Raw genomic sequence first — 19923 nt, 5'->3', positions numbered from 1 at the left:
TGGAAAAATTGGAAAGAGTCCAGCGGAGGGCAACAAAAATGATTAGGGGACTGGAACACATGACTTATGAGGAGAGGCTGAGGGAACTGGGATTGTTTAGTCTGCGGAAGAGAAGAATGAGGAGGGATTTGGTAGCTGCTTTCAACTACCTGAGAGGTGGTTCCAAAGAGGATGGTTCTAGACTATTCTCAGTGGTAGCTGATGACAGAACAAGGAGTAATGGTCTCAAGTTGCAGTGGGGGAGGTTTAGGTTGGATATTAGGAAAAACTTTTTCACTAGGAGGGTGGTGAAACACTGGAATGCGTTACCTAGGGAGGTGGTGGAATCTCCTTCCTTAGATATTTTTAAGGTCAGGCTTGACAAAGCCCTGGCTGGGATGATTTAGTTGGGAATTGGTCCTGCTTTGAGCAGGGGGTTGGACTAGATGACCTCCTGAGGTCCCTTCCAACCCTGATATTCTATGAACCTAGCTACCACCTCTCAGGGAGGCGGATTAACTATAACAGGAAAACCCCTTCCATTGTTGTAATGAATGTCTACACTGCAACACCGCAGCTGTGACACCGCATTGGTATAAGGCCTGGTCTACACTACAGTTAGGTTGACAAGGCAGCTTACGTTGACCTATGTCAGTGTACACACTACAGCCTTGCTCCCGCTGATGTTAGTGCCCTACTACACTGGCAGGCATAGGGCTTATGTTGGTGTAGTTAGGGCGACACAGTGTCAACGTAAACACTGCATTATTTACATTCGCTGTGGGCAAGAAAGCCAAAATTGACAAGAAAGCCCTGCTCCCCAGCTGGGTTACTGCCGGGTCTTCGCTCCAAACCAGGCCGCCACCCAGGCTCCCCAGCTTGGGCTGCCCCCCCCCCAGTCCCGGCTTGGAGCTCTGCTTTCTTCCCCTCCCCCGCCCAGGCTGTATCAAGACTCCAGGCTCAGAGCCCAGCTCTCAGCTTCCCTGCTGGGAGCACGGTAGCTGACTAGACTCAGAGTGTAGCTCCCCACTCCCCAGCTGGGAGCGGGAAGCCCCAGGCAGCTTCCTCCCTTCTCCCCCCACCTGCGAGTGGGAAGGCAAGCAGCCCCAGATGGCAGCTTGGTTCGTGGTGGGTAGCTGCGCAGAGCTCAGAGCCCTGGCTCTCAGCACCCCACACTGCCCCTCTTCAGTCGGTGGAAGAGCTCCTTGTGAGGATGCGCCCCACCAACAGATAGAGGGCAGTGTGTACATCAGCCACCACAGTTATTACTGTGGTGGCTATAGGTCAACCTAACTTAGGTCAATTTAAGATTGTAGTGTAGACATGCCCTAACCGTAGACATAGCCTAAGATACCCATCTCTATGCATGGCTTCAGTCTTCTTCTTTTATACGGAAATAGCAACATTTATAAGTTAATAGGTCTGAAATCCATCTGAGGGCTTCAGGAACTGCAGAATACACCTTTGCTAATCTTCCTGGAAAGGAAAAGATGGCTCCATTAACTCATAGGGAGATGACTCTTTATCCCCACGATACTCCTTTCACAGACAGTGCACCTTTGGCCAGCTCATGAATGGCACCAACAAAACCACGTCCAGCCTCCTTCTGTAAGGAGGATCAGCATGATGTGGGGCACTGAAAAGGGAGACAACCTCTCACACAAAGAAAAGGGGTTCTTCAGTAGGATTATTCTACCCTCCTTCATCCCCCGCACATTCATACATACATTTAGACTGAGCTCCACAAGGAAGTTTGCCCCTGTTGTGTTGAGTCAGATGGGCAGTCCACTGCAGGAGAACCTGCTAAGAAATGCTTACAGAACAATGGCATACCTATTGTAATCAGAGAACACTCAAACCCAGGCAGAGTCCACCATCACATTTCAAAACACTCTGGAGTCTCTTTATCCTAGAAATGTAGCCTCTTGGACATCACTGTAGACCAGTAGTCCCCAAACTGTGGGGCATGGAGGAATGTTGGGGGGGGCACACAGCAGAGCCTGGACCAGCCCCCACAGTGGGCAGGGAAGGAGCAACACCCAGCCCCGCTCTGCCCTCTGCCCCCTGTCCCCAGCCCAAGCTCTGGTCCCACTTCCAGTCCCCTGGTCCCAGCCCCAGTTCCGGTCCCAACAGCGGCCCCTCGTTCCCAGCCGCAGCCCCCAGCTCCCGGCCCCTGGCAGGCAGGGGCGTGGGACAAGTAATGGGGGGGGGACCCATGACCAAAAAAGTTTGGGGACCATTGACAGATTAAGACAAACAGAAGTTCCAGGCTATGACTACCAGACTTTCCCTTGGGATGGGATTGTACTGCTTTCATCTGTTCTTCCAGTGAACACAGACATGTCTCAAGCAGGAACATTTTGGATTTTATTGTTTAATTGTACCCGAGGCCCATTATTCAACAATCCACTGAATTTAGAATACATAATATGCACGCACGAGCATACAGCCCCTCTTGAAGCTTGAGCTTTCATATCAAGTACAACACTTATCAGCTACATCTGGTCAGCAATTTTAACAAAGTGTTCTTTTCCATCAGAGAATGCTGATTCACCAGAAGTGAAATACCTGTTTCTCTGCTCCAAGATGGAATTTTGATCAACATCTGACACACCCACCCCAGAATAGCCACTAGTTCTGTGGTTAAGGCATTCACCTGCAATGTGGGAGACCCAGACACAAGACCAGTCTCTGAATCAGGAAAAGCATCAGGTAAAGCAGGGACCTGAACCTGGGTCTCCCACGTCTCAGGTTAGGGACTTAACCACTGGCCTATGGATATTCAAGGACGGGAGTCCCTTGTTTTCACAAAAAAATTCCAAGAGGTGTTGGTTCATCCTGATGCACAACACCGAGGTTTCAGCATTTGGCTTTGATTCACAAATAAGAATTTTTGCTTTCCACCTTGCCCTATTGTCAGCAGCTAATTTAGGCTTGAGCTCCTTTGGGCAGAGACCTTGTCTCCATCTGTATGCACAGTACAGTGCCAAGCACACTAACAGCACTTACCCAGCATGCTCTTCAGACAAAACAAAATCTTATCAAGCTGAACTGAAGCTCCTGAGATAGAAAAAATTCCATCTCTAATTAGAAATCCGACAGGCATTCGCTCCTGTAGATCGCCCCACACCCCCACAGTAGGGCTCCTTTCTCATTGAAGTACTTAACCCAAGGTAAGAAGCTTGTTCAAGAGGCTTACATTTCATGGCTTTCAAGCTCTATCTTTAGTTAACTAGTATATCAGAGCTGTGCGAGAGCTACAGTACAGACGCGTTTACACGCGAATCTGCTTATCGCATGGTAGCGCCATGCTTCCCAGTGCTACCTATTTAACACACGAGACTCGTTAATACGCGGTACAGGAACTTGCTATGTAGCGCTACAGATTTGCTCACTAACTCACGGACATAGAAATCGACAGGAAGTACAGAGCAGAAATGTGTTGTACATCTTTACCGATATTGGTAAAGACATATCATGCACGCTTAGTCATGGTCACGCTAGAGAGAGAGAGAGATTATATACATATATACACACACACACATATATATATATATATACACACACACACACACACACACACTCTACATTAGAAAATTTTAACCCTAGGCCTAATCCTGTATAATGGCAGAGGGCAAGCGTCAGCGTTCCTACACGGTAGAAGAAAAGCTAGCTGCAATAGATCGAGTAAATAGTGGAGAAACCCAGGTCAAAGTTTCAAAAGATATTGGGACTGCCGAATCTACTCTCCAAGGATGGCTAAAAAACTAATCTAAACTGAATGGCTTTGTACAAAATATCGATTCTGCCGCGGAGCTTAAGCAAAAACCTGTGCGCTATTCAGCAAAATCCACAACAGACAAAGCCATGTGCACGGGGTTTGCTCGGGAAAGTCTGAAAGGAATGCCACTAAGTGGGCCAATTCTTCAAGCCCAAGCGACAAAATTTGGAAATTTAATGGGGGATGAATCATTCCAAGCCAGCAAGGGGTTTATAAGTCGTTTTAAAAAGCGTCATGGCATAGCGCAGGTATCGATTTCTGGAGAAAGCCGATCAACCGATGAATCGGCCGCCAACGCGTTTCCCGCAGAGTTAAAATCTATTTTACAAATGAAGACTACCATGAAGAACAACTTTATAGTTGTGATGAAACATCTTTATTTGCAAAACTGCTACCTGATAAGACTTTAGCCTTTAATTACGAGACACAGAAAACAGCTGGATTTAAAAAGATAAAAGATTGTGTGACTCTTCCTTTTTGTAGTAATAAGACAGGCAGCCATAAGCTTGCTCCCCTTCTCATTGGCTACTTTCATAACCCTCGCTGCTTTAATCAACTCAATAGATCCAAACTGCCAGTAATATACGCTAACAGCAAAAATGCTTGGATGACTGGTTCCACAACAGCTTTGTTCCAGCTGTTCGTAAGCATCTGCGGTTGAAGAAACTTGAAGCCAAAGCACTTTTGCTACTTGACAATTGTCCAGCCCATCCTCCAACTGAATCACTGGTATTGAGCAATGGAAAAATTCAAGTGCTATATCTACCGTTCAACAAAACATCAAAAATTCAACCTTTAAACCAGGGCATTATTCACAATTTTAAAAAGAATTATCGACGGGAGCGGATTTCGGCGATCGTGTCATGCACATCTTCAGGCATTTCTGAATTCCTGAAACAGTTAAACATGAAGGAAATTATTTGTTTAGTTAAAGTTTGGGAAGGAGTAAAACAAAAGTCCATTGAAAACTGCTGGATGAAGGCTCTCGGTGATGCCTTTCCCATCAAAGACGGCTCAGACTCGGAAAACTCCAGCAGTGGCACTGATTCAGAGCCAGACTTCGAAGGATTTTCAGAAGAAGACGCCCTACAAACACGCACACGACCAAAGAGGATAAAGGAAAACTTCTCTTTCAAATGATAAAAGATTTTAGTTTGGATACATGGCTGGAAATCATTACCGAGTGAGTGGCTGGAGATGGATGAAGACTGCCTGACTTCAGAATTTCTGTCTGAGGAAGAAACGTTAACGGGCTGCGAGGCTACGTCAGACCGCGAAAGTGATGGCGAGGATGTCGTTGAAAAAGTCAAAATTTCGCCCACAGAAGCCCATAGTGCTGTAGAAACTATTGTAAGATTTGTGGAGGAGCAAAATGCGGAAATATCGAAATCATTCATCTGCGGCAAACGACAGACTTCATAAGAAAAAAAAAAATGCGAGCCAGAAAGAGCAGAAAACAACAGTGTTTTTTCTAAGTGAATCAGAGACACTTTTTTCAGCATGGCCCTCTTAACCCGCGGTCCATTAACACGCAGTCGTGACTGCTTGACTCCCGACATCCAAGCGTAAATGGGTCTGTACTGTACTTCCAAGAAGCCTGACATGAGTGGATACTAGCATAGAAGTAAGCTAGGAAGAAAAAAGTTTCAACATGTATGACGGACAAATTTGAAAACAGTAACCTAAGAGGGAACATTACACATTGAACAATGACAAGAGCTCACTTTCCTTTGAGGGGACAAACTTTATTTTAAAAAAATACATTATGCCTGTACACTGTGATTGCTTCGCAGAAGTCCAATAGACCTCATGGTAACCTATTTTTAAAAGTTACAATCTGATGGTGAATTTGTTGCTGAAAGGAGGGATTGAGGTAGACAGTCAGTTTACATTTGAGAATCACACACTCAGTCAAGCTCAGCACAGCAGCATGAAAGAGGAGTATTTTCACCATGAATGAAGAACACTCAAGTGTAACTGGCATGTCTGAGCTAACTGCTAGGGCAGCTATGCCAGGAATCTAGAGTTTGTGACACTGGCTGGATACTCCATGACACCAATGAAACAAATTATTATTTTCTTTAATAAAAGGGTGACACACTGGCAATAAACTCTGTAATGCTAATTATTATTAAATATTTGTAATTACAATTCAGTTTACATATGGTAAGGCAAAGTATACTTCTCAGTATGGTTAATAGTGTTAGGCCCCAAACCACTTCTGTCCAAGAATATTTAGTGTGACTGTAAAGCATGGAAGATACTCAGCAAAGTATATACAGCTAAGGAGATCCCTTTAGCTTTGCAAATGTTTCAGTTCTCCTGAGCAAATAGGGCAGTTTCACTTAATAGCAGAAACCTGACATTATCCTGGGAAGGTACAAAGACAAGGAAATGAAGAAAGAGGAAAGAGAAAACAAACAAAAAGAAAAGGAGGACTTGTGGCACCTTAGAGACTAACAAATTTATTTGAGCATAAACTTTCGTGATCTACAGCTCACTTCATCCCATGAAAGCTTATGCTCAAATAAATTTGTTCGTCTCTAAGGTGCCACAAGTCCTCCTTTTCTTTTTGCGAATACAGACTAACATGGCTGCTACTCTGAAACCTGTCAAAAAGGGAACAGAAAGTGATGCCCCATCCTCACAGTCACCATGGTTTGGATAATGGGAACTAGAAAGAAGCGTTCTTCACCCTAATGCCTAGTGGAGAGAAGGAAGAGAAAATTCCTCACTTAACTACAATGGAGTGGAGACTACTCCTTTGCATCTGTCTTGCAAAATGGGGAGAGGGCACACTCCCACAGTGGAAGAACCCTCAGGGAAGTCTTGCATGGTAGACGAGAAAGACACCAGGCTACCTATTACGTAGCTGCCAGAGGGCTTTCCCCCAGTCTAGTAAGCACCTAGTAAAGTGTTTCAAAACCAGCTTTTTCACCAATACAGTTGCAATATGCAACTGAACCAAGAAACAGATCATTTTTTCCATGCAGACAGACACTGCTTTAGACAGTTGTGGTAAGCTGAGTTGTTTGGAAAGAGAGGTTCTAAACTTCCTTGGGAATATACCAGTGGTGAACAAAAGGAAGTCCATATGAATACATCACTGTATGAAGGACACATGGCTAAGTAAATAACATACATAGAAAACATCAGAACTTCAAAGCTAGAAATCTGATACATGAAAGAGAATAAAACCCAGTGTACGCTAAAGTCGCAGTTTATCATTTTCCTTAATGTACATGCATCTCATGTGAAGTAGGGCTCACTTTAGAATAAAGCACAAATTGTTTTTCACCTGGAACAAAAGTTTGGGGAGTGTCCCAACTAGATATAAACCAAAGTAGTTTGTATATACTAACAGGCAATCAATTAACCCAAGTTAAAAAAATTCTAGCACACACATCACTGTGTGTGTGCTAGAATCTCAATGCACACGCATCACTACTAATAACCAGAGTTTGAAAAACGTACCAGCCATCTGTTGCCAGAGGACTACACCTAATAGGAACAGACCAATATCAAAGGAGGAGTCTGTAGCAAGGTCCAGGGACAATGCCCTGATATGAAGCCCAGATGCCAGCCTCCAGGCCATGGGAAAGGTGCTATAATGATGCCTAGTTCAACTCAGAAGACATTACTAACCAGACAAGCAATCCAAGCACTGCAAGGTATAAGGACAGATACCTCTGTCAAAGCATCTGCCCAGGACAGGGTTTTAATGTGCAAGAGGTTTTTACCCTGTGTCCATTAGTCATTATTGCCCTTTTCAGATTCAGTGATAGGATGCTAACAAAGGCAATACTATCTGTCCTCTTTCCTTGGGTAATAAAGTCCTCCCTCTTACCCCCCTGTCTCCCCCGACTCCCACACAAAAATTAACGGCAAGTTAGAACATAAGAACAGTCATACTGGGTCCGACCAATGCCCCATCCAGCCCTGTATCCAGTCTTTGACAGTGGCCAACGCCAGAGGCAAATGTACAGAATAGGGCAATTATCTAGTGATCCTATCTAGTGTCGGCCAGTCCCAGCATCTAGCAACAGAAGTTACTTCTGCTAATTTGAAGAAATCTCTCTAGCACTGCCCCAATATTTTGAAAGGGAGAGAAGGAAGTATGTGTCAATCTCTCTCTGGGTTTGCAATATGCTTTGGGTTTTCCCTTATCTAACTTTAGTTGGTGGTCCATTATTCTGTATTTGTTTGAGTCTACCTTGGCTTTGCATATTTCTACTGAGGTGATGTCATCTGCTAATGTGCAGATTTTGTACAAGCAGCTGCACCAATCCAGATTGCTGGCTGGTTCTTCTTTGCAGTTGTTTTGGTTTAGGTCTTGGTCTTGTGATTTTGGTAATAGCCTCTGGCTAATGGATTTCTAGTAAATGTGAAGTCAGCTCCCTTCCCCTGCCACTCCTTTGGGCTGCTGGAAGGAGATACAGTAACGCCTCACTTAACATCGTCCCAGTTAATGTTGTTACGTCGCTGATCCATTAGAGAACATGCTCGTTTCAAGTTGCACAATGTTGTCTGGCAGCCGCCTGCTTTGTTCACTGCTTGCAGGAAGAGCGGCCTGTTGGAGCTAGCTGGGGGGGGTCTGGGACCAGGGTGGACCAGCAGCCCACCATCAGCTCCCCTAAGTTTCCTGCGTGGTAGCCACCCAGCAGGCTATCAAGTGCCAGGCAGTTCAGGTGTCGCACCCCGCACTGTTGTGTGCTGCTCCGGCCCTCTGCCTTGGAACTGCTCCTGGGAGCTCTTGCTTGCTGTGCAAGGGGTGGGGGGGGGGGGAAGAGGGGTGCTGATGTCAGGGTGTCCCCCTCCCCCTGTACCCCATCTCCACAAAGCAGGGGGGTGGGGACATGACAAGGTTCAGGATGGAGGGAGCTTGCTGGCAGCAGCTGCTGTCTCAACTTGCTGATATACTTAAAGGCAGTGTACTTAAGAGTGGGGTCAACGTATTTAAATGGGCAATGTGCGCATCTCTCTCATACACACACCCACCCACCCCCACACCCCTCTGTCTCTCTCTCACATGCACCACCCAGCACTTTGGAAAGTGGAGGGAGTGGCGTGCTCCAGTGGGATAGCGTGGGTTCATCATCACGTTCAGTTTCCGCAGGGAACGTTCGCAGCCACTGCCACGCAACTATTGTGTCTCCTCCCTCCATTTGTGCTGCCTTGTAGAGTGTGAGGCTACATTAACAACGTGTTAATCCTTGAGGGCTCAGCCGAGTGTTAGTTCATCATTTAGCAGCGAGGCATTCCTGGGAAATATCCCACCCTCTGACTCCACCACCTCAAGCAAGCGTCACAGTCATCATTGCTGTGTACAGTATTAAACTGTTTAAAACTTATACTGTATATATGTGTGTGTGTGTGTATTATATACATGTCTCTTGTCTGGTGAAAAACATTTCCCTGGAACCTAACCACCCATTTACATTAATTCTTACGGGGAAACTGGATTCACTTAACATTGTTTCACTTAAAGTACCATTTTCAGGAACATAACTACAACGTTAAACGAGGAGTTACTGTAAAGCCCTCTCTAAGGCAACAGTCTACAGTAGTGACCAGCTAGCAGGTGTTAGTAACACAAAAGAGAACACTACCTTCTCCAAGCTCTTACCTCCCTTCGCTGGGGGGAGGTGCTTTAGCAGTGGGCAGGCTTCCGCCCGCCCACTTCCTGGATCCCAACAGGACTACTTTACTATAGCCATCTGGCCTTGCCCTATCACACCCCATATTGACTGGGTACATATCGCCTCAGGACAGGATGCAGAGATAAAGTTCCTTGACACCTTAAATGACTGCTTCTTGGAGCAGCTAGTCCTGGTACCCACAAGAGGAGAAGGTCCTATTCACCACAGATCTCTGTTACGGAATGGGTTTTTGTTTTGGTTATTAACCTATACTAGGTTGGACCTGTGAACCCCGAAAAGCTTATGCCACGAAAGCTTATACCCAAATAAATCTGTTAGTCTTTAAAGTGCCACCGGACTCCTGGCTGTTTTTGTGGATACAGACTAACACGGCTACCTCTCTGATATATGATGTGTAGCTTGAGATAAGAAGGTCCTGCATAGCAAGTGAATGTGGTTTCTCAGGGAGTATAACTAGACAAGACAGCATCCATTAAACTAGACAGTCCAATTCTCAGTTAAAGGAGCTATGACTATATCATGCTTTAACTGGCATTACAGAGGAAAGAAGTTTAACTGAAGTTAAAGCATAACTACACTAGATGAAAACTAGAGTCATCCACACACTATAATCACCAAGCTTTAGAACTTTTAAACACTTGTGCTAGTTTTAATACTGGGTTACGTACAGCGGAAGTATTGAAGAACCTCTCTCTCAAGGTACTATTTTGCTTTACTTTAGATATTACAAACAGACTTGAAGGTATGTGTAAGGATTTTCAGGTCTTCCATGTTTTTCATACTCTGCAGAGGATTTCAACCAGAAAGCAGACAACCTGCACTATTATGGAGGACGTCCCAACTTAATGGCACGTGCTAGGCTGAAAGAAATTCAAAATGGTCAGTTTTTATTGCCAGCTAGCTGTACATTGTTCTACATACCACACCTAATCAAATATTAGCTCTGTGTTTCCAGACAGTGTAAAACTGAAAGCATAAAAGTACAGCTTCATTTGAAAGCTAACAAGCAGAATATATTTAGAGAAGACTGTAGTTAAAACACAGAGCTATAAAATACCTCAGCCATACAGCCCACCCAGGACAGTTCATCATCATTTCCCTTGAGATCATTCCAAAACCTGATAACTCAGTCACGAAGCTTTTCCCCCACTATTTTGTCTAAATAAATCTATTCCTATGTTTATTTCTAAACTATGTTCAGCACCGTGTGCTTTCAACAGAGGCGTTTTAAGAACAAAGTTATACATTTCCTTTTAATTTCATCCCATTCTTCCTATTTATAATACCCCAAAGACTATCACTAGTACTTCCAGCTTTCAGATGATCTGAAACAGCCGCCCAACCTTAAAATATTTACTTAAAATCAAGCCCTTGATCAGCTTTGTTCCTCTTTCGGCACTCACTCCAATTTGCTAATGCATTTGTTAAAGTGCCCAGAAATGGATGCTGTATTCCAGGTGCAATCTGTCATATGGAGGGGATTATCCCATCCTCTGCTCTGTGACAGGGCCACTGTGTTTGCACTCAAAACTGTACTTTCTTTGCAAATACATTTATCTGACTGTCTGCTATCACCCTGTAGTCTCTTTCAGCCATTCCTGCTTCCCATGTTCTTCCCTTCCAGCGAATCTTTTCAGATTATCCCCCAGCGTCCCATGTTTGTTAATGTGCATTCCCTCCTTGTCATTTCCTATCCCTGCTTCTATTATCTCTAGTTCCCAAAAGATGGGCACCTAACCATCCTTTAACCATTACACCTTGCACTGGAGACTGAATCCTTAGGCCACGATCCTGAAACTGTAGCACTTGTATAAAAAAAGGTTAGTGTGGTAATGACGCATCAAACATAGATTGGAAGCCTTTTAGAAATGCCAAGTCTCCCACTTTTCCAGTATTTCACCTGTCAGCTTTTCAAACACGGTCTTCTACAAATTTAAGAGAAGACTGTAGAGCTGATGGTACTAATCAACAAAATTAAGGTTGTTTGATTATCTCAGATATGCTTTTCCATTCTTTAAAAATTCCACATTATTAAAAATAAGGAATCTTCAAACTTTTTGAAGGTTTGTTTGTTTTTTTTTAAACTTGATATGTTCTAAGCATTTTATCTGGAGGAAAAAAAAAGGGAATGTTGATGTCTGTGCAACTAATCATTTAAATCCTTTACTCAGACTAGTTAGTATTCCTTGGCAAGCACTCACTGGAAAACTGCCAGAGGAGTGCTATTCTTTATTTTAGGGAGTGCCCGGTCATCTCAGTTGATTTAGTTGTAGTTTTCCAGTCACTAACAACGACAACGTCAGCTTGGCTGTTTTTTCTCAATACAACTTTCTCTCTACAGAAAGAACTACAATTCGACTGAAAAGGTGAACAAGACCACCCACTTCAATTTACCACTACACATGGTAACAGAAATACTAAATCAGGATTACACAGTAATTTTCAGAGCAGTTTTAAGTGAACAGGGATGAATTGCTTGTCCATAAGTAAATGGTAAATGTTGCGATTACAGCAGAGATTATTGATAACGATATAACTGGGACTCCAGTAGGGCAGCTCAACCAACATATGAGAGCATTAAACCTGCACGAGACTTTCCAAATTCTGTTAAGATTACATGTAATATATCCTTCGGTCTTTTAAATATCAGAGGGGTAGCCATGTTAGTCTGTATCCACAAAAACTTAGTCTTTAAAGGTGCCACCGGACTCCTCGGTCTTTTAAAGAGTTTCATGTTTATAGCGCTCCATTAATTTTTACTATTACTTGAGAGGCAGCATGATCTAGTGGCTAGGGCACTGGACTGGGATTCAGGAGACAAGGGCTCTCTTCCCAGCTCTGATACTGACCTACTGCAAGACTGTTGGCAAGTGACTTCACCTCTCTGGGCCTGTTTCCCCTTCTACCCTTTGTCTGCCATGTCGATTTAGACTAATATCTTCAAGGAAGGGACTGCCTTTTACTACGTGTTTGTACAGGCACTACCATAACACAATGCTATATTTTCTTTCAAAAGTTACTTTACTTTAGAAAAGACTATGAAAAACCCCTGCCTCTCATGCTCTTGTATGCAGAACTGCCCATGTGTCCTATTCTATTGCATGTCAGATTCAAGATGGTGGCTTCTTACTTTTAATTATACAAAAGATTCTTTTTAAAACATTAGAAACGTACTTTTTACATTTACTTATACCGAAAGTATCATATTATGCTGCAGTTTTCATTATTATAAGCAGCTCAGTGCCTGAACATTTTAGGAGATTTCTCTTTTGCTGGATTGCCAATCACAGATGTGCCTGAGCTGATGCTAACCCACTATCACTGAAGAGTCTGCCTTTCAAGATGAATAATGGATCCAATATTGCAGCTGCTCCTCATGTGGAAATCCCACTAAAGACAATGGGGTTTGTGTGTGCACAGCAGCTACAGAATATTGCCCTTAATTACAGTAGCCTTCAGTATTGAGCAGACTGTGATAGTTTGCAGAAAAGGCCAATGATATTTAGACATTCTAATGCTCAGAACAAGGCAAGTATGTTCTCTCTAAAGAAAACAACCCCATCCATTGGTTAGTTTACCTTTCAATCCCTGACTGTTCTTTCACAGGATAGCAAAACTGGAAAGTTTACTGCCTTGAAACAACTTCCTGTGCCCTTTTCACAAACCAGAACTGTGCACAAGCCATGGCTCTTTCCGTCGCTGCAGCGAGGTCCTCCTTCAGACGGGGAATCAGCAAACGAGCAGGTGCTGCACTTCACCGCACTCACATATATTCGTGTCATTAGAGTAGCCCCATTTGATCACAGAAGGATCACAGAATACCAGGGTTGGAAGGGACCTCAGGAGGTCATCTAGTCCAACCCCCTGTTCAAAGCAGGACCAATCCCCAATTTTTGCCCCAGATCCCAAATGGCCCCCTCAAGGATTGAACTCACAACCCTGGGTTTAGCAGGCCAATGCTCAAAGCACTGAGCTATAGACTTTGATCTGCTTGTTTGCATGCACAGGCGGTTCAGGCATCGCCACGTTGACCAGTCTGTATCAGCCCCTCCGGGAATGTCCTCCTAGGGTTCCAGATCTATTTCAGCACATCCAATTGCGCGTAGTCTTTCATTCCATAACCACAGTCATGCCTTGCCAGCTGGCATATCCAAAGGCACTACACTGGCTATAAAACTCTTGTGATTTAAGGCATTTGATTGCTCCTATGTGACCGTATAATGGATGCCTTGGATCTTCCATCTGCCGTGATCTTTTCCTTTGGCTTGCTATCTTCCTCCTGACATCAGGTGGTGCAATGCCAGCCAGTACCGGTTATCCTTTGGTGTCGGCTTTAGACATCCTGTTATTCCATGACAACTATCATTTAGAACAGGGTCTAATTTCTTAGCATGGATGGATCATTCCGACACTGGACATGCATACTCTGCTATGGATTAGCACAAGGCAATAACAGTGGTTCACAAAGTAACTGGATTGGCTCCTCACTTTGAGGTGACCAATTTTTGGAAGATGTTGTTATGGGCGCCTTGAAACTGACTAAAGTTTTCCCTTTTTACTCACTTTTATGCATACTAAATAAAGTAAGAGTACTAACATCCAGCACTTATTTCATAGCACTTCTACAGCAGGGTATAGCCATCAGGCATGCTCTCCCTTCTGCCATACATAAGCACATCCCCAGGCTTCCTATGCCCACAATCCTGAACAGGCAGCAATCTACCAACAGCAACTGCACTGGGGCCAGCCAGGTCCTTTCACCAGTAGGAAGAGCAGCCTGAAGAGGAAGCTGTCAGAGGCCTCAGGCTACAGCCAAGCAAGACTACAAGGGAGTCTCAGATGCTCCTCTGTCTGTAGCCCGATCCCTCCCTTTTGCATGAACTTGTGTGAGGCTGTTGATTGGCAACAGAAATAGTGCTTTTTGAGTGGGTGAGGTGGATGTGAAGAAACTTCCCTTTTTTAAAGGGCCAATACTTGAACAGGGCTGAGAAGACTGTTTAGAAGAAAAAAAAATTGTAGGTGATGCTGGAGGGAGAGGAGAAGAGATTTGTACAGAGTATTGATAATATGTATATTTTTAAGGAATTAAACATTTTCTTTGGGAGTGAGGGATTTGATATAAGTGGATAAGAATGGCACTGTCAGCTTGGAGACTTTATTCCCAGGAGCAGCAGATCATACGGCATGGGTAGAGAATGGCCTTTTGAACGTCATTCCAACTGTTTCAGCTAGACCTTGACAGTCCTGCAGGGTTTAAGACCAATTTGATAGCCTGCTCTCAGAGACTGAGGGAGCATAAGTGTGTTGCCAATAGACCACCGTGAATGACCTGGTTGGACTTTCAATAATGATGGAAAAAATGTCATTGTAGAGAGGCCCCTAGGCAACTTGGTTTCACCCTCACATTACACCACTGTTTACAGATGATTTGCACCAGATAAAGGAAGAGGAGAGACTGTTAGAACACTGGTAGGGGAGTCTCATTTTGAGTTTGATCAATTGCAACTAAATGTTTCAGGTCTTATGCCATGACTGTACAGAAGGCAAATAAAGGTCTATTGGCAGAAGCTATGGTGGAGGAAGAGTTGCATAGAGTGGAAATGTTCTGATGGGTTGATAATTTATCAATGTTCCTTTACTTTGTTAGCACCCACTTTTTCTTGTTGTGAGGAATTTTTTACTCGAAGAAAACCTGTTTCAAACTGAGGCAAGACTTAAGACAAACACAGAGTCTTTTCTGTTTGAGTTTCTGGCACTACTTTGCTCTATGTCTCTATTATAGGACCTTATTAATGCAGCACAGTGGATTGACCTAGTCTCTTACTGGTGATTGGTGCCTGCCCGCATGAGGGTTAACTGGCTGAATCTCAATCCAGATAAGATGGAGATAATGTCAGTAGATTTGAGAAGTAGCCAGGAAGAACTGAAAGGAATTATATCAGCACGCTTGCTGAGAGAACGTGACACAATTTGTTATAGGATGTCCATAGTTCACGGGTCTGGCGAGACCCAAACTGCTGCTAGATATTAAGGTGCCAGCTGCAGCCAGACAAGCTTTTCCATCTGTTCCTGGTAAGACTAGAACTGTACCTTCCAGATGCAGATCTTGCAACATTTATCTGTGCCTTTGTCACTTTTAGACTAGGCCTCTATATTGTCTCTTATGCGGGGCTGGATTTTGAGATTGCCCAGAAACTGAAGCTAGTGCTGAATACAGGAATCCATTTACTAATTAGAGCTTCATGTGGAGACCAAATACGAGATGCTCAAGGAAGGTTACTGCCTGACTCTCAGGGTCTAGATGGAATCGGAGGTGTTGGTTTTGACTCATATAGCTCTAAATGGTTTAGGTAACCAGGTCCTGAGAGACTGCCTGTCCCACTGCTGTACTGCCTCACCCACAGTCAGTGGAGGCAGTTGACATGGAGCTTCTCTGCTATGAACAGGAAAGAATGACCCCTGTGCCATTATCCTTGACTTTAAAATTCATCTCCACTCTCGGGTTGTCAGAGCCCAGCTCAGTTAGCCTTCCATATACCTGCAAAGCCAACCATTTCTCTCAGGCATCTAGGAGTGGATGAATTGACCATCTGGGGAAGGGAGGGAAGGATAGTTGAGAAGCCTGCTCAGATGAGGGCTTAAGAACTAAATGAACTAAGAGTCTATTGGGAAATATTTGTAATACTTTGATAACATGGAATTTTAACTGATTACAAGGCACCTAAAGATTGTTTTTATAAGCAGTAAATAAGTGTCCAAACAAACAGAACAGGAGTCACACCCAAGTGCTTTACACATGGACTTCCCACAGAAACAGAGGAGAAACTCAGACGGTATATTAGAACAGTGATTACTCCCTCCCTCTGCCCCTGTTTGGTGAACTGAACTGTTTGGTGAAGTCTTTCACACAATAAGTGAAAACTCATGAGTTTAAAAGAGCAGCAACATTTGCCACAACACAAAAGAAATACATGCCAGGTTGAAATTATGACACTTGCTTGAGTATCTCCCAGCTCCAAGCAAGTGTACACAGGTACGTGGCATTTAACACTGCACCACTAAAATCATTTTTAACGCCATAGTTAAATTCTAATCCTATGCCAGTTATACAGTTCGTAACCTGTCAGGCAATTAAATTGCTCCCTCAATCCAAGTAATTTAATGAAGTGTTCTTGTGGCCACTTAAGCACTTGGAGCTCTCAGCCTTCAGCTTTAAGCCTCTCAATGCAGCCAAGTCATGCTGAAAGCATTTCAGAAAGTCAGTTTTATAAAAGGAGTGAGGCAGCTAGCAGAAAGATTCTGACCAAGTATTGTGGGTAACTGCACAGGTCTAGTCTCTCTCACACTCACACACACACACACTTTATACAAGCATTGACAACAAAAAATGCACTAATGCGGTCATCAGCACTTCTCAGCTATGTGCAGAGACAGGGGCTAAAGTGAAGCTGTACAGATATCTAAAGTGACAGAACACCTTACTGTGCATTCTCTTATTACATGCACACCTGAACATTTACTTAAATCTGTATAACATGAGATTAGTTGTGGTGAACACAGCACAAGGTATGACTCAGACCCCAAATGTATTACAGATATGAAACAATCTGTGGAAATAAAAACTCATTTTAAAGAAGCCATGTCAAGGTTAAATTAATATGTTAACAAAATATAAGGAAAAGCAAAAGCTGGTGAAAAGTCATTTTGCTCAGATTGGACAATATCCTGGACAGGTCAAAAGTGCCTAAACACAAATACCCGTTTCCACTGAAATGATCTCTCGTCCCATTCCCCTCCCAACAGCAAGGAAGTTAAGTGTAGAGGCCATGTCTCATTAACCAACGCTCAGTGAACCTTTTTTGCGGGTATTTCTACTTGGGGGAGGAGGAAGGGCTTGCCAGAATAGTATAAACAAATTCTCAGTCTGCAATGTCCATATAATTCTTCATATTTCCCTCCAAAATAAATGCTACTTTCTTTGTAGCAATAGCCGCTTGCCATCCAGCACCCATGCACAGCTTTCCAAAACAGAAGACACAGAGTAAGCAATGTCCCAGTGAAGAAACAGACGTCGTTCTCAATAGTCCACGAGACCAACAGTGAAAACAGTGATTTCAAACAGTCAAGATCAGTGTTATTTTAATAGAACACACAAACGGGCCTCCTACTCAACAGGTGCAGAACCAGAGTTCTGCTCAGCACTAAAGTCACCAGGTCATGTGCGCCAACTGAATCAATAATGGGCTTAACATATTAAATCATAATTCCATGCAGGGCTTCATTTCTCTTCAGAACAGAGAGCTACCCATCCCCACCTCCAATCAAAATGCTGCTGCAGAACAGCATTTCTATGTTGTGGGAAATTTGCCCTTCTCCTCCAGTTCTTTTACACAAATACCCTGGTGGCAGGGAAAGAGAAAGCAAGTCACAAAAAATAAGTTCATTCTCCTCGCTACAGGTGATGCTTAGGTTCCTAGTGCTGATGGCTTGCAATGCTAGACGGACCCAGAAAGCAGACAGGGGAGAAAACCTAGTTCCTGGAAGGCCCAAGAACTAATTAGAAAAGTGGTTAAGAGTTTGGGGACACGGAGGGTTGCTTCTTCAGTTGCTGCCACTAAATAAGAACTCAGCTACAGTTTTCACAAAAACAACAAGGAGTCCGGTGGCACCTTAAAGACTAACAGATTTATTTGGGCATAAGCTTCGTGGGTAAAAAAGCCCACTTCTTCAGATGCCTGGAGATACAGATGTCTCCCTGCATCTAAAGAATGGGGGGATGGATAGCTCAGTGGTTTGAACACTGGCCTGCTAAACCCAAGGTTGTGAGTTCAATCCTTGAGGAGACCATTTAGGGATCTGGGGAAAAAATTGAGGGTTGGTCCTGCTTTGAGCAGGGGGTTGGACTAGATGACCTCCTGAGGTCCCTTCCAACTCTGATATTCTGTGATCCCATGAATGCAAGTGGGTTTTTTACCCATGAAAGCTTACGGCCAAATAAATCTGCTAGTCTTTAAGGTGCCACCGGACTTCATTGTTTTTATGGATAAAGACTAACATGGCTACCCCTCTAAAACCTCTGATACTAGTTACAGTTTTGCTGTTCAGCAGTTGACTTTTCCTCTAGTTTCCACACAGACCCACTAGAGCAGCTGTGGTGAGGCCCTCCAGACAACCTATATGCTGAAGATATATAGTGTTGTCGTAGCCATGCTGGTCCCAGGATATTAGAGAGACAAGGTGGGGCAGGTAATACCTTTCATTGGATCAACTTCTGCGGGTGAGACACAAGCTTTCAAGCTTCCACCTAACTCTTCTTTACCCACCTTGTCTCTCTATACACTGAAGAGTCCACCAAGGGGGGGAACCAGAGGCCTCCCAGCCAGGCAAGAGTCTTCCAAGTGGGCAGATGTAAAGTAGCCAGGAGAGAATTTAAAAACCTACAGTCCTGGCGATGGTGAACTTGAATCCTGCATCCAGCAGGGGAATCAGAGACCTTCACTTCTGCCGCACACAAAACCGGAGCGCAAAGCCCAGGCTTCTCCCAGCCCAGGGGAGATTTTGCGATCTCCACCTTCGCAGAAGGTGCGAAGGCTCGAGGCCAAGCAGAGCCAAGGCCAGAGCAGCACGACCCCGGGCTGGGAGCGGGGAAGGAAGTGTCGGTGCCCTGCTGAGCGGCTGCTCCGGAACAGGCCTCCAAGGCTGGCCCTTGCGCCAGGCCAGGGACAGGCAACTGGGGAAGCTCGAGGCAGGAGGGCTCGGCTGGCCGCCGCCCCGGACCCCACGAGCTGGGGGAGCCCAAGGCCCCTCTGACAGGTCTCCAGCGGCGGGCCTGCCCCTCCGCCCGAGGCGGTTCCCCCCGGCCTGCCCCCGGCGCTGACTCCCTCCAGCGCCCAGCCGACTGGGCCCGCCCCGTGCGGGGACCCGCGGCCTCCTCAGCCCGCCGGCGCCGCCGCCCCCCACCCGGCCCGGCCCGGCCCGGCCCGCGGTACCTGCGCCCCCCGGGTCAGGCCCCGGCCGCTCAGCTGCCCGTGCCGGAGCTGGGCCAGGATGTTGGCCGCCCCCCTGCGGGCTCCGCGGCGGCCGCCCCCGCCGAACCCCGTACCCCCCGCCGCCGCCGCCATGGCCGCTCCTGCCGCTCGGCCTCGGATCGGACGGAGACAAACAGGAAGAAGCGCCCCCCGCCGCCTCCAGCGCTTTGTACGGAGCGGCGCAGGGCCCTCCCCACAGCGCCAGCCGCTGGGCCCCGGCCGCACTGCACGGCTGGGCGGAGCGAGGGGCAGCGCCCGGGGGCCGCTGGGAAACGTAGTCCCGACCCAGCCCAGGAGGGGACATGGCGCGCATGCGCACTAGGACCGCCTATAGGCAACGGGTGCTCGGTTGGGCAGGGGTCTGCCTCCAGATTCCAATCTAGAGCTGTAGGGTGGACAGTACAGGGCAACTCACAATGCCATCCTCACTGCAACACCCATCACTGCAATCTCACCCTCATTGTAACACCGCAAC

At 45.4% G+C, this 19923-nt stretch overlaps 1 protein-coding gene across 2 annotated transcripts in view; it reads right to left on the bottom strand.

Moving 5' to 3' along the window:
• Positions 1-19541, bottom strand: part of TRPC4AP (transient receptor potential cation channel subfamily C member 4 associated protein) — a 78300-nt gene extending 58759 nt beyond the window's left edge. For both annotated transcript variants that reach the window (XM_074970338.1, XM_074970339.1), the window contains exon 1: positions 19410-19541. In XM_074970338.1, coding sequence (XP_074826439.1) covers positions 19410-19541 — 132 coding nt within the window. The remainder of the gene's footprint in view (positions 1-19409) is intronic.
• Between the last annotated feature and the right edge of the window lie 382 nt (positions 19542-19923).

Source organism: Natator depressus, chromosome 13 (genome assembly GCF_965152275.1).
Source record: "Natator depressus isolate rNatDep1 chromosome 13, rNatDep2.hap1, whole genome shotgun sequence".
NCBI lineage: Eukaryota > Metazoa > Chordata > Testudines > Cheloniidae > Natator > Natator depressus.
The sequence above is the reverse complement of the archived record's forward strand: the minus strand, read 5'-3'. Positions and strand labels throughout refer to the sequence as shown.